The following is a 15,518-nucleotide window of genomic DNA, read 5'->3' as shown; positions in this document are numbered from 1 at the left end:
CATGAAATCTGAAGAGAACAAGTTGAAATCATGGTGATTAGATGACTCTGCAGGGTTTCAAAGAACACGTATGAGTGGGTGAAGTTTCATCTCAAGAGGCCAATGTACAAAGCAAGAAAGTACTGATGTTTCATTTCAGGTTGCAAAGCAGGTATACTCAGATGGGGAAAAATCAAGTGTCAGTGGGATCCCCAAAAAATGTTTTTCTTAACATATTTGTCAGGATAAATAACAATTTGTCAGGATAAATAACATAAATAACAATTACATTTACCTACATCATCCACAGAGTTTCTTTTTAAAAGCTCTAAAAGCACAATGCCTATTACTAAAATGTTGTCAGGGAGAAAGTACAATGCAGAAACTAAGAAGTGACAGATTGTTACAGAGCAAAATGGAAACTGGCAGTATTGTTTTAGAGAGTATGTGGAGTTGTTTTTTAAAAATATTTCAAAATAAATGATACCAAGCTGAAATTTAAAAAGAACCGGAGAGCTAACAGACTCTTTCAATAGCTATTATAAATACAAGCAGTCCAATGTTACTTCTGACCTTAGAATGGATATAGATTTTGTTATTGTCAATTGTTGTTCTAACAGAACACAGGCCCAGCTGCAGAATGATTCACATCCTCTTTCATGGAATTTAACCAAACACAGACCTAATCTAATACATCATCACTTTAAGTTTGAGTAAATCACAAATCTCGGTAATAAAATTTTGCCTCTTAGGATTACCAAAGTCATCCAAAATAGGAAGCAAAGCTATGGATCAGCTATAACTCTGAAAGAAATCGATTTTAAGATAAATTTCCTGATTGGGAGTTTGTTGACAATTTGTTTTATACAAATTCCAAGTTCTAGATTTCTTGGAGAGGAAAACATCATGTTGAGAAAAATATATAAACCTCTTATTATAAGCTCTTATAATAAGAGGTTATAATAAGAGGTTTATATATAAAAATATATAAACCTCTTACTAGTCATCAGACAACAAATTTAAGAACATTGAGAAATGATTTTTAAAGGGGAGATAAAGGCTTATTCTACCTGATTACTCAGCAGAGAAAGGTTAAGCGGTAGTGGTAAACTATTTAGTAACAAGATTCAAGTAGTTGTTTATTTCTAACTAAATGAGGTGAAATACTGAGCAGAGTAATTGGTACTGCTACCAATAAAGATATTTTAGTTTTCTAGCGACAGAATTTATTTCTTCAATATAGATTACTTTATGCTTGGAAAAAAACCCAAAGATTGTATCTTTTAAAGGCTTTTTGCAGGAATTTATTTATAAATATTATCTTGCATTATGTGCAATGTGAGATGGCTAGATGGGTTTATTTCTACTTGGGTCCTTTATTAAGACATATTACATCTCAAGCCATATTTTAAAGAAAGGATGACAACGCATCAAAAAGACAATGACATCATCTATGCAAGAATGACAATATATAGACAAATTGTGTGTGTTTCTGGTATGTCCATGATCCTGAGTAGGTTAAGAATCTTTAATTGTGGGTGTATTCTATACAGCAGTCAATACAGGCCAGCCTTTATTTCTGTAACATATGATCATATATCATGTTTAGAAATGAAGTAAATGGCCTCATTAAAAGATAATTTGGGATGCTTTAAAATTCTTAAGGTTAAGAGTACATTGCCTGGACATTCTAACTCCCAATTCTCAACCTTAATCTAAAAGGCTATTGTTTCTCCGAGCTGGCAGCCAATACTAGAGCATTGATTTTACTGGTATGTAATTTATGTAAGTTAAAAGTCACTGGAGAATTTTTTTTTTTAAGTTTTATAAATGAGGTCTTATGTCTACTAGTGGAGAGTTTATATAAATGTCATGTTATTTTCTTCCTTATAAAAGCCTCCATATATAAATATGAGAAATACAAATTTAGTTCAATTTTTATTCACGCGGTTGAATTAAACTATCTAGTAAATCCCTCCTGAAAAGGTGCTCACCTAGGATGAGTTGGGGTGCCTGAATTTGAAAGTCACCTTTCCAAGACACCATTTAGTATGAAGCAGAAGGTGGTCTTAAGTGCTTTCATTGTGATTAAAGAAGCTATTTAAACTTGAAATTTAACCTGCTTTTAAGTTGTTACAGCATTCTGGAATATTACTAACTTCTACATTCCCATCTTACGACACAAAAAGTTTATCAGAAAACACCTTAGCCACATTTCTTTAAGTGAAGCTCATTAAACCAGAACATAAATTGTGTTGTAATTACTTCAGCCATTCTCAGCTTTAAAAAATCTTCCCTATGGCAAGTTCCTTTCTCACATGAAAATGGAACAAAAGTGTTGTTATGGAAACTGAGGATTTAGAGATGCTGGAGCTTGGCAGAACATGTCAGATGTTGGGTAGATCTATTTGAACGGGCTATATATGTTTTGCAGATTTCAGAATATTCATATCCATATCCTTCCTTGGAAGGAATGATAAGACAGGCTAAAATATTGGCAATAACTGCATAGATTGATTACCTGCTCTAATGTGTACTGGTTAAAAGTGAAGCTTTAAATAAAGTCGCGTGAGGGAACTGAGGAGGAAAACAGACCATTGTCATTTATGTTTGCTTATTTTTTCTTTTAGCTCCTACGGAAGCGGCACATTGGAAATGATATCGTAACAATTGTTTTCCAAGAGCCTGGAGCACAGCCATTCAGCCCAAAAAACATCCGATCCCACTTTCAGCACGTTTTTGTCATCGTCAGGGTTCACAACCCCTGCACAGACAGTGTCTGTTACAGGTATGGGTGCCGCCGTAATGGCTGGAGGGGGTCTCACTAAGGGCCCCATCCAGCTCTGCTTTTTGCAGGGGCAGTGGGATGTCTCGTACTATTTATTTTTGTCTTTAAACTGTGCATGTGGGTGGCCGAATTCACTCAATGACGTAACCTGATGGCATTGATATTCCCCAAATGTGTTGGTTAGACACCTGCTGTTTCCATTTGCACCTCCTCCTTAGGTGATGTCCTTCGTCCATGCCATCTGGTCACCAACTAATTACTCATACTGCTAATTATATTTTGCTTTTATCATGACAAAAACAGGGAAGAATAATCATAGTAAGTAGGGAAGAGAAGTTGTTCTTTTTTTAATTACTATGTATTACAAAAGCCCAAACCATTGCTTAAGACTGATTCACTCTAACATTTTTAACTCTGGTCTTAGAGGCAATTCTATGCTTTATGAAGCATTTGGTGGAATTGTTTCAATGTCCCTTGTTGACCTAGTCTCATGAGTCTCACAATTCAAGCATCTATCTGTAGAGGCCCTTGCAAGAACACTGGAGGGGTTTGGTGTTGAAAATGATAAGATACTGGGTTGACATGGGTGCAGTGCCAAGAAGATGTAAAGGATAATCTAGCATTAGTAAGATGTTTCTATTATGAATCGAGTCTTTCAAAATATGAAATTGTATCATATCTTTTGATCCCTAAAATTTGGAAGATGAGGCTTTGTTAATTTTGGATATTTGTTTTTGAGTTAATGTAGACACCTATGCAGGAAGTGGCCAACACAGACTGGTAATTGGTTTGTTGTGAGATCCACAACTGTCTAATTGTAGGTGTAATGCGTAGACATAGAGCAAGCAAGTTCAAGGAACAAAACTTATAAAGCTTACTTTGGACTGCTGCTGACTGCCACCGTCCCTACATGTTCCACAATAATAACTATTACATATGTTGAACTCTCCTTATAATAAGCCCCACTATTCTAGGCACGGTACATGGGTTACCACATTTAATTTTTTATTTCCCCCTTCTTCTGCCTCCCCCGCCCCCCTACTCCGGTTCAAGCCGTTGTTTCTCAGTCTAGTTGTGTAGGACACAGCTCCCTGGCCCAGGCTGGTGTTATGAGCCTTGCACTCCCCCCGGCTGAGGCAGTCGGTCACTGGTTGTCGGTCAGCTGCTCACAGCAGCTCACAGCAGCTTTTGGCTGCCGGCCGCTCACGCTGGCCGCTCATAACAGCACACAGTAGCCCAGGGCAGCTCACGCCAGCCCAGCTCCAGGGAGAGCTGTTGTTCACAGTCTCAGGTGTAGAGAGAGCAGCTCACTGTCCCATGTGGGAATCATACCAGCGAGCTCCGCTTTAGGAGCATGGTGCTGCAACCACCTGAGCCACAGGGCCGGCCCCACATCTAACTTGTAAAACCTATGAGGGAAGTACTGTTTTCATCCCAGTTTTCAGATGAGGAAACTTAAACCTATGGCGAGAGGTAATTTGCCCGAGGTCAGCTGGTACTGGGCAGGTCGTACCAGGTAGAGCTTCGATTCAAATGCGTTAAGTCTGATTCTAGATCCCAGTTTCTATGCCTCACTTGCCTGTGATGTAGAGGCCTTTGCTGCCCCTGCTGCTGACATACCAGAACTTTCGGGTGCCAAGCCTATGTGAAAACCCAAGACTAGGGAGGTCTGTAGTTTCCTAGGCTCAGGGGGTGGAAACACAAACAGAAGAGACCTAGATCTGAAGCCTCTTATCAAGAATATGGTCTCTGAAATCTGCTTTATTTAGACATGGAATGAAAGAATAGGTACAGGACATTTGACTATGATTTGAGGTGGATAACTATTTGCATTTAGAAAATACCCCAGGCCTTTGAGACAAGCTATGTGCTGATTCATGCAAAGGATGTCATCCTACTTTGTAGATGGAAAGATAAACCCTTTTTGAATGGTCATTAGGAAATTTGGGGAATGGAAAGCTGTACATTTTCTTTTAAAGAGAGCTTCTTCTTTAAAAGCCTTTATCTAAGTAAAGTGCTGTCCAATAGTAATATAAAGCTAGCCACATATTTTATATTTTCTAATAGCCATATTTTTTTAAGTAACAAAAAAATAGGTAAAATTAACGTTAATGATACATGTTTTTGATCCAGTCATATATTTCATTTACCTGATTATACCCAAACATTATTTCAATATGTAATTTTTTAATGTTAAAAATTGAGATATTTTACATATTTTTGGACTATGTATGACTTTGAAATCTGGGGTGCATTTTAGACTTACAGCTCACCACAAATAGGATGCCCAGTTTTCATTGGAAATCATCTGTATTTAGAGTTCATAAAATTTGCAACTGGAAAAGTAGATTCACATGCTCAGATGGTTCCAAACATGCTTTTAAAAAGCTTTCCAGTAACTGAATCAAGTGCCAGTTTTTTTAACTTAATGTAATGTAATACTCCTTGGTCACCCTAGCCACATTTCAAGGGCTCGGTAGCCACATGTGGCCAGTGCACGTCTAAACAGGGTGATAAGGAGGGAAGGTGTCTTCACCTTCTTCAACATTGTGCTAGAAGAGGAGGTGATACCTGTTTTATTCTTTTCAAGCTTGCACCCTGCCCTCCACCCCCGGCCTGATAATCATGATTTTTGCTCTCTCTTATTTTGAATTTGTTGTGTAGAAAGCCCGTCTTCTTAACCTCACCGTATAATGCTGGGAGTCTTTGCAGGAGAACACTGAACTCCCCTGCTCATGACACACGGGCTCGTCTGGAATTTCCTAGTCGCCAGGCTTGTTTGAAGACCAGTTCACTGCTTATAAATTGTAGATTTTGCTCTTTGGTAAATCCAAGGAACATACCAGTTTGTAACATCACTGAAGGAAATCACAGGAAACAAAAGTAGTCATCTGTTCTTGTTGTAAACTTTAGGTACATTAATTTTTCCCCAGTTCTTCTCCAAATGCGGGAGACGTGTTTCTGGGGGTACGTGGTGATGTCAGGAGAAGTTTAAAGCCCAGAATAAATAGGGCACCTCTCTTGTAGTCTTTAATGCTTGGGGAAAGGGGTATGAAGGAGTGTATTTTCCATGAAAATAAGTGTATTATGATGTAGAATGGAAAATTTGTATTAATTTTAAGATACAAATGGGTCTTCAAAGAATTTTTATACCTGTGAGGTTTTCTCATAATCTAGGCACACCCCAAACTACTAGGGGCATGTATTTACAGGCCTCTTTCATTAAGAGTACTTTGGTGGACAAGTTTAGCGCTGTATTGATTTATACTAATTTGATTTAAATCTAACTGAACTTGATCCCTAAGTGATGTGGTTAGAGTAGTTGAAATGCTTTTTATCGTTTGAAACCTCTTGTTCCTGACCGTCTCCACTGTAAACAGTCACATTTAGTTCCTGACATCTCTTGGTGCCAGTGCTGTGGAGAGTGCAAAAGTTGTTTTCTCAAAGGAGTTCCTTGATATAATTGTGTAAAGAAGTGTGGGGTCAATGTAGGATGAAGTCATAATGACCGTTTAATGAGAAAATGGGATTTGGTGTGTATTCCAAGGCACAGATGGATGAAATTCAGTGGGAAACAGATAATTCTAAGAGTCGCCAGTGGTAGATACTAAAGTGTGGACACAGGAAGGAGGCTGGACAGTATAGTAACAAGGTTACTCCTGCAGGAAAGCCGTTAGATGCCAGGCCATCAGATAACACTGTACAATAGAGAGTTTTAGGAAAAGTTACCCAATGCCACCATGCAAGGAAATTTGTATATAGAAAGACAGATTGGAAGCTTGTTGGTGTTATTTATTTATTTTTCACTAGTTCTTGACAGTCCCCATCTTGGGTTCTAGGCACTGTTCTAGGCTCTGGGATACAATGTGGGAACCAAGAGAGAAATCCGTATAGTGGATGTGTACATGAGGCCCTGAAATGTGTGTTTTCTCTCCCTGAGGACTGGAAAGTTTATATAGGAAAAACTGACTAATTCAGACTAATTCCAGAGGCCAGTTAACCTTAATAGTAGACAGAGCCAAGAGCTCAGAAATTAATCACTAAATCTGTATAGTAAAGCTTATGTCCATACCTGATAAGAGAGCCCGCCAGTCTTGCTTTTTATTTGTATCATTACAGTGAACTTCATTGTCTGGTCCCAGCTGATAGAGCAGATTAGAAGCAACAAATCAAAGAGATGAAGTAGCTGTTTAGTGACAAGAAAGTACTGAAAACATCAGTAAGTGATTAGTGATAAGGGAGATGCAGAAAAAACTATTCATATCAAAGATAGATATTCAATAAGCGCAGCAGTCTGGAGTCATTTGCTTTGGGAGCAAACAGCCAAGTATACTTCACTCACCCCTGAGAGCCTCACTTTGTAAAAACACAGTGTAAAAATTTTTTTTCACCATTTTTTAACAACTAATGAATTAATGGATCTATGCATTGATTGTCAAAGGCTGCAAATATCACCAAAAGAGACAAATACATGTCGCATAATGGGAGAACACAACCCCATGTATGAATTAGTCTCCCCACCATTGAATCTGAATCTCATCAAATCTCTCGAGAAGCCCATCTTCAGGAAATATAAAAGACAGAACCTGTTTGTATTCAACAAAATTCAGACTCTGGATAATTCTACGTAATGAACAGTCTAATTTCTTTAATAAATAAATTGCAAAGGAAAAAAAAAAGGAAAGTGAGAGAAGTGGAGGGCAACTGACAGAATAAAAAAAATTTTGAGATAAAATTAATTGCAATATGTGGGCCTTATTTGGATTCAGTTCAGACAAAAAGACTACTAAAAACTCTCAGGACGTCTTAAGCAATTGAAAATTGGAACATTGGCTCACTATTTGACGAAACTGAAAAATTGTTCATTTTAGAACTAGTATAATAATTAATAAGTGTTTATAATAATGACCCTGAGTCTTTGAAACAAATGCTAAATTGTGAATAGTAACTATGTTTAGGGAGGTAGCAATATATGTTACTCCTCTCAGAAAGATTTCCATATCCAGTGGTTAAAATGTAATAAATGTCGAAAGGAGTGAGTATGATGTAGCACAAAATGTACTTGGAATCAGACCAGATTGTCAAACCTCTCAGATCTTAAATTTCCTTTTCTGTGCAGTGGAAGGTTGCTTGACATCTAAACATCCCATAAGTAAAGCATCTTGTGTAGGCAGGCGTGTGGAGCGTGCGCATTAAGTGCCCATGCCCGGCATCTTTTCTTCTCTTGAATAAAAATAAACATGCAAGTTTAAACCGGGTGTGGGGGGGGGCGAGGAATCAAAGTGGGTCAAGCGATGGAGACTTCTTTCAAAAACTCTATTCCAAGCCGTAATTAATCAGCATTCCTGTTGTCCAATGTCGTCAAACTTCCTAAGACAAAAATCTGAATACGTCACTCTTCGTACTTATTAAGCCATTTAGGGAAAAGCTCAGGCACCCTAGCACAGCCTGCAGCATGGAGCCCTTCAGGTCTAGCCTCTCCTGTCTCTGACCCTCCACTGGCACCTCGAGACCGGTCCTCCCCCCATCCCCTGCCTCACTCTTGAGCCACGTGGAGCTGCTTAGCGGCTCCCGGAATATACTGCACTCTGCCCCTCTTTGCACGTGCTGCACTCTGGGCAGAAAGGCCTCTCCTCATACATACCCTTGCCCTGCCTTCCTCTGATGAATCCCTGATTTTCTTCTCTCTGGGAGGCTTCCCCTGACACCCAGGACTAGATAAAGTGCCTTTGCCTAAGTGTTTCCAGGAGCACCCCATACCTCCCCAGGAGGGCATGCAAAACACTGGGTGGAGCCTCCAGCAGACTGAGCTAACGGAGGGCTGAGCCTGTGCCATCTCATTCTTGATGCTCAGCACTAGCACTGTGCCTAGAGTATAGTCAGCGCTCGTGAGTGCTGGTTAGTGAACGCTATGAGAAGTCGAAAGCCCCCACGGAGGGAGTGATGGGCACATGTTTGTTCTGCCGCGGTCCGACGCCCGCATCTGCTTTCTTAGCTCACCGAACTGGCAGTCTGATCCAGGCTCCAAGAAGGACATACTTCCCTCTACTGTTTTCATGCTAAGTCCTCTGCCTTTTCAATTTTGGGCTGCAAATTGTTGTTTATTGGCATTTCCATGGTATTTCAGAAGTTAAGGTGTCTCATGCTTCTCACTTTTTCCATGAAGACTTCTGTTCAGATATCTCTGGAACATTCCCATGTATTAACTTGAAATTGGCTCTGGGTATCAAGAACTGCTATTTCATCCATGATCTTTGATGCCAGCAAATGTTACAAGGCCCAGACCTACTAGGAACAGCCTAATACCTAGTGGTCTCTTTGGCCCTGTGACTCTCGTGAATGGTCCCTTTTGCAAGCACCTCAAAAGTGGGAGGTTTAAAAGCATTCCTTTAGAGAAAATAAGCGTCGTCTTGTCACAGAGCATACTGTTGGCTGTCCAGAAGCTTAAATTCCAATCCTGGCTCTCTCTGACAAGCTCTGGGCAAATCATTTAACTTCTCTGAGTCTGTTTCCTGGACAAGTGAAGAATTTGTACCAGCTGTTCACATGGAGGTTCAGGGATATGTCAAACGACAGAGTAAGGCACAGGACAGCTTCCTGGTCCCTTAGCTATACTCCAAGATTGGACACAGAACATATTTCAGTAGAGTGCAAAATCAAGATGAATTTTTATGATGAAACTCAAAAATTTTTTGGCAGAGTTTGAGGAACACTGAATTCTCCAAGTTTCCTTTCCTTCCACTGCTAACTTTCCATCACTATTTCAACCACTGAGCTTCTGTCTGTCCTCTAGATAACCTTCTTGAGTAGAACATCCTACCATGTTTACCCAAAAATAAGACCTACCTGGACCATCAGCTCTAATGCCTCTTTTGGAGCAAAAATTAATATAAAAGGGCCCACCCAGTGGCTCAGGAGGTTAGAGCTCCATGCTCCTGACTCCGAAGGCTGCTGGTTCGATTCCCACATGGGCCAGTGGGCTCTCAACCACAAGGTTGCCAGTTCAATTCCTCAACTCCTGCAAGGGATGGTGGGCTCTGCCCCCTGCAACTTAGATTGAACATGGCACCTTGAGCTGAGCTGCCACTGAGCTCCTGGATGGCTCAGTTGGTTGCAGTGCGTCCTCTCAACCACAAGGTTGCCGGTTCGACTCCCGCAAGGGATGGTGGGCTGCGCCCCCTGCAACTAGCAACGGCAACTGGACCTGGAGCTGAGCTGCGCCCTCCACAACTAAGACTGAAAGGACAACAACTTGAAGCTGAACGGCACCCTCCACAACTAAGATTGAAAGGACAACAACTTGACTTGGGAAAAAAAAAGTCCTGGAAGTGCACACTGTTCCCCAATAAAGTCCTGTACCCCTTTCCCAATAATAAAAAAATAATAATATAAGACCCGGTTTTATATAATATAATATAACATAGCATAACATAATACTGGGTCTTATATAAGACCCGATCTTATATAATTTAATGTAAGACCGGCTCTTATATTAATTTTTGCTCCAAATGACGCGTTAGAGCTGATGGTCTGGCTAGGTCTTTTTTTTTTTAAAGATTTTATTGGGGAAGGGGAACAGGGCTTTATTGGGGAACAGTGTGTACTTCCAGCACTTTTTTCCAAGTCAAGTTGTTATCCTTTCAATCTTAGTTGTGGAGGGTGCCGTTCAGCTTCAAGTTGTTGTCCTTTCAGTCTTAGTTGTGGAGGGCGCAGCTCAGCTCCAGGTCCAGTTACTGTTGCTAGTTGCAGGGGGCACAGCAACCTTTGTGGTTGAGAGGATGAGCTCCAACCAACTGAGCCATCCAGGAGGCAACTCAGCTCAAGGTGCTGTGTTCAATCTTAGTTGAAGGGGGTGGAGGCCACCATCCCTTGTGGGACTCAAGGAATCAAACCGGCGACCTTGTGGTTGAGAGCCCACTGGCCCATGTGGGAATCGAACCGGCAACCTTAGGAGTTAGGAGCACGGAGCTCCAACCGCCTGAGCCACCGGGCTGGCCCCGGCTAGGTCTTATTTTCGGGAAAACACGGTAGTCCTCAACAATGCTGAGTGAAGAAGGCATGGCTATCATTTTAAAGAGTGTATTATTTATAAGGAGATAACAATATTGCATATAAGGCAAACATAAGTGTGGCCATGCAGAAGCCCTTTAGAATCTGCTTTTTTAAAATAGCAAGAACCATTTATAATTAATATATTTTAAATATCTCTATATAGCAAACTGAAATTCTGGAAAGGCTTCTTATGGAGGCAAAACTACTTAGCTTGAAGCAGGTGCAATTATCAAGAGTACAGAATTTGTGGCATCTAAATTAATGAGCTTTTAACCTTGTAGAAAACCTTGAAAGTTAGATTCACCCAAAACAAAACCCTTTATTTGAAAAGAACATTCTAGGGTATCATATTCCTCATCTTGTTCAGTAAGGATTCTATTTCTATTGATGTAAACCTGATTTTGGTGTCTGTATCATTTACCTCCTGGCTGTGGTGAATCAGTGATAATTGTATGTCAAGGATTCAGTTCTTTCCCTCATAGTTCATTCTAGAGGGTTCTAATTATTGGTGGGTCTTCAGTATATGTTTGTCCCAAGTTCTACCAGTTAATAAATAGCTCTGTAGAAAGCCAGTGAGTTTAAGGGGCAAGTGGATGGATGGTGCCCAGATTCACACCCCCTGCGAAGCATTTTCCTCTCCTTATTTAAAATAAAATCACAGCTGCTTCTTGAGAAAGAATAATGATTTGAAGTGAAATTAGCAAGAAAAGAGATTGCCAATTTAAAAATGAAAGATGTTAAATATTTCTGGATCTTTAAAGGATTCCTTTTAGAAAAGCTAGCAAATCTGTATTTTAGCATCATTTGCTTGACTTAGGAAAAAAAATAACATGATCAAATTAAAATTATACAGCTGTCAGCAATTCAAGCCAGACAGTTCACAATAGACAAGAAAAATTGCCTTTATAATACTGGTATAATTAGGCTATAATGCACAAGGAGGTTTCTGTGAATTCTCTCTCCAGTTAGCAAATCGAGTGTTGCTGCCACCTTTTCTTTGTCATGAAGTGAACTAGGTAATCTTTTGAAAAAAATAATTTCTGAAAAGCAACAAATAGGCCATTCCATGGCATTTTCTGACAAAATATAATTTGTATCTGAGGCTGCTGTTTATTTATTTATCCTACTTTCAAAAGAAGTAATCATTTTTTGAAAAGCAAAGCTGAATATCTTAAAGCAAATCCTTCTTAAAATAAAAGAATATTGAAACAAAGCTCTTCAATTTAATTTGAAAGATGCATACTCTCTGATTATGTCCTTTTAATTCTAGGGGTTCAGAAAAAATAGACTTTGTATTGCTTCTACAATACTTGGTGCAATTATATAATTGACTTACTTTTAAATAATTAGTTAATTTGAAAATAAAGATGTTTTATCTGTTAGAATCATTTTCAGCCCTCTCAAACTTTGCTGACATCCTGGAATGAGATCTTGGAACATGATATAAAACACACAACCTTTTCATTTCCATTTTACTTCTGTTGTTATTGTTGTTTTAGGAAAAATTTTTTTTCCTTTTGAGATTAAAAATAATAGGTTATTACAGACAGTCAAATGGTCCTTTTCTTAGGCCCAATTTAGCAATACATGTGCTGAAAAAATGACTTGAACAGGCTTTCTTAAGTCAGTCTTGCTTAAAGGAATGGGAAAAGGAAAATATTCTCACAAATTCTCAGGGTCAAACACCAAAAGTAGAAAATATGGACCAAAGAATAGCTCGGTTTAAAAGTACGATTTTTAAGCACTGTTGCTATTCCTATAAAGATCAAGATCATTTTACTACCTTACTCAAATGTCAATTTTCATTTTTAAATTATGCTTTTGATTTGGTTGCATGATGCCTGACACAGGCCAACAAGTAATATTTGTTTAATTTTAAAAATAATTTTTAATCTACCTCTTTTACGCCTCTTTTGACATTTTTATTATAAGCTGTCTGCTTATGGGCATCATATCTGAAATGGAGACCACATTTGTATTCTTGTAGAATCTTAGCATGTTCTGAAAGGTTGTGTGATTATAGTACCGTCCCTTCCCTGAAAATAATCAGTAGGTATTTAAAATGTGGTCTTTTATGAAGACTACCGTAATTTTTTTCATGAAGTTATGATTGGTTTGCTATCTGTAAATGAAAATAGTGTTTTTACTTCAAGCTTTTGGGGGGCTTTTCGGCCCAGAAAAAATTTTATGTTCTGTAAATACTAAATGTGGTTGAATGAAAAAGTGTGCTCATGTTAAGCAGAAACGTATATTATTTCTTGTGGGACAATGACAGTTATACTTTCCTTTTGAGGGACATGTTTATCTTAGAGAAAATATAGTTTATTCTCAAGCTTTGAGACCGACAAGTGTTGACACACTTCTTTCTCTTTGATTTTTGTCTTTTTTCTCTTAGTGTGGCCGTTACCAGGTCCAGAGATGTGCCTTCCTTTGGACCTCCCATCCCCAAAGGGGTCACTTTCCCTAAGTCAAATGTGTTCAGGGACTTCCTTTTGGCCAAAGTGATTAATGCAGAAAATGCTGCTCATAAATCAGAAAAGTTTCGGGCCATGGCAACTCGGACCCGCCAGGAATACCTGAAAGATCTAGCAGAAAAGAATGTCACCAACACCCCTATTGACCCATCTGGGAAGTTCCCGTTCATCTCTCTGGCCTCCAAGAAGAAGGAAAAGTCGAAGCCATACCCAGGAGCTGAGCTCAGCAGCATGGGGGCCATCGTGTGGGCAGTCCGCGCCAAAGACTACAACAAGGCTATGGAAATAGACTGCCTCCTGGGGGTCTCCAATGAGTTCATCATCCTCATCGAACAGGAAACGAAGAGCGTGGTTTTCAACTGTTCCTGCCGAGATGTGATAGGATGGAGTTCAACTGACTCCAGCCTCAAAATCTTCTATGAGCGAGGAGAATGCGTTTCTGTGGAGAGCTTCATTAACAACGAAGACATCAAGGAGATTGTCAAAAGGTTGCAGGTGCGTCTTTCCTTTCCCTTATCCTACAGGCAGTTTCCCTTTCGTAAAGCTTTCAATAGACTAGAGCCAAGTTACTGACGCTTGTCATGAGCTCCTCTGAAAACTCCCCTTGATGACATGAAGCAACACAGAGTTTATCTCACACTCAGTTTCCATCATTTTTTCCAGAAAGAAACGTACTGGGGAAAGACTCTCAGTGTGTGTATGTGTTGGAAACCCATTTGCATGTGGTTCACTGTCTTGGTGACTGATGACTTGGTGACTGTCTTGGTGGCCCAGCCATTCTGCTTTAGTTGTTGAAAAGCATTGTTTGTTTGGGTATCTGCTGCCTTGAATTTTTAAAGGACAAAATGAGTAGCAGAATACGGTTCCTCTCTGCTGCCAGCTCCCTGTAGGTCTCTGTTAGAGGTTTCCTTGTAACTTCAGCGAAGCTGTTGTGTTCTTTGGCTGCAACAAGTAGTTCTTTTTGGCCTGATGATGGAAATTAGTGAAGGGGAAATAACCAGACTGCTCTTCAGCTGGCAGTAGGGTATTCAGAAATAGCCCTGCTTGCACTGTTTGTCCAGTTCCATGTCTACTACTTAATACCCTGTTGCGTTAAACCATGATATCTTTTGTTTCCTTGTCTAGTTTGTGTCAAAAGGTTGTGAATCAGTGGAGATGACTCTGCGAAGGAATGGACTAGGACAGCTTGGCTTCCATGTCAACTACGAGGGCATCGTAGCAGACGTAGAGCCCTACGGCTATGCCTGGCAGGCAGGGCTGCGGCAGGGCAGCCGGCTGGTGGAGATCTGCAAGGTGGCGGTGGCCACTCTGAGCCATGAGCAGATGATTGATCTCCTGAGAACATCCGTCACGGTGAAAGTTGTCATTATTCCCCCCCATGATGACTGCACCCCACGGAGGTAGGTCTGAGTTGGCAGCTGTGAGCCTGGGGGTCCAGAGCCGGGTTTGTGTGCATGTAGAACACCCACTGACTGGGTAGGGGAGTAGGGTGATGTGAAGAGTGCTGGATCACATGTGATGCCAAAAGTTCCATCCATGGAAAGTCTGATTCAGGACACAATTCCCTTTCAGCATGTGGCAACAGCAGCTGGAAAGAATGACTAACTTGGATCAATCCCAGGATTGACATCTCGGGGTTTATAAAGTTGCCGTTACAAATAGAGAAGTCTGGTAATATCCATCTTAAACATCTTGCACCGGTAGCTGAGAAACATTGCATGCTTACCATTAAAAGATGCTCAGCATCGCAGACTGTCAGACCTTTTTCTTTAATGTTCCATAACACTCTTACTCTTCCGCATCTCTCATTTGTACCCAATTGCTGTCCAAAATTCAATGTGCTGTTTTGACCTCTGCTATCTCAGCCTGGAGGGCTGAACGTGACTGACCAACCTTTTTCTTAACTGCATCTGTGTGTCAGGAATTGGCTTCAAATAAGCTGATCCTGCTCACCATACTGTGGCAGTTGGGTTCCCAGCCTTGTCCCAAAGGGAAGCAGGAGCTCCCTGCCTCTCCCAGCTCCTGCTAAGCCAGCAGTGCTGTGGAAGATTTAATTTCTCTGTCTCTGGGGGAAGTTTCTTGATGGAACAAATTTAATCAACTGTTTCTTTTTTCCTTTGGGCACACACATGCTATTTTTGCTGGGATTTTTTCAATCTGTGAATTTTCCTTGAACCCATTATTTTCTAAGAGTTTCTCTTAAGCTTTGGCAATTAATCCTTAGG

At 40.1% G+C, this 15,518-nt stretch overlaps 1 protein-coding gene across 14 annotated transcripts in view; it reads left to right on the top strand.

The window, feature by feature from the left end:
• Window positions 1–15,518, top strand: part of SIPA1L1 (signal induced proliferation associated 1 like 1) — a 348,723-nt gene that overhangs the window by 246,350 nt on the left and 86,855 nt on the right. For all 14 annotated transcript variants that reach the window (XM_033107759.1, XM_033107746.1, XM_033107752.1 and 11 more), the window contains 3 exons: window positions 2,610–2,767; window positions 13,215–13,788; window positions 14,419–14,693. In XM_033107759.1, coding sequence (XP_032963650.1) covers window positions 2,610–2,767; window positions 13,215–13,788; window positions 14,419–14,693 — 1,007 coding nt within the window. The remainder of the gene's footprint in view (window positions 1–2,609; window positions 2,768–13,214; window positions 13,789–14,418; window positions 14,694–15,518) is intronic.

The sequence above is a fragment of the Rhinolophus ferrumequinum genome, chromosome 6, assembly GCF_004115265.2.
Source record: "Rhinolophus ferrumequinum isolate MPI-CBG mRhiFer1 chromosome 6, mRhiFer1_v1.p, whole genome shotgun sequence".
In the NCBI taxonomy this organism is placed as follows: domain Eukaryota; kingdom Metazoa; phylum Chordata; class Mammalia; order Chiroptera; family Rhinolophidae; genus Rhinolophus; species Rhinolophus ferrumequinum.
The sequence above is the reverse complement of the archived record's forward strand: the minus strand, read 5'-3'. Positions and strand labels throughout refer to the sequence as shown.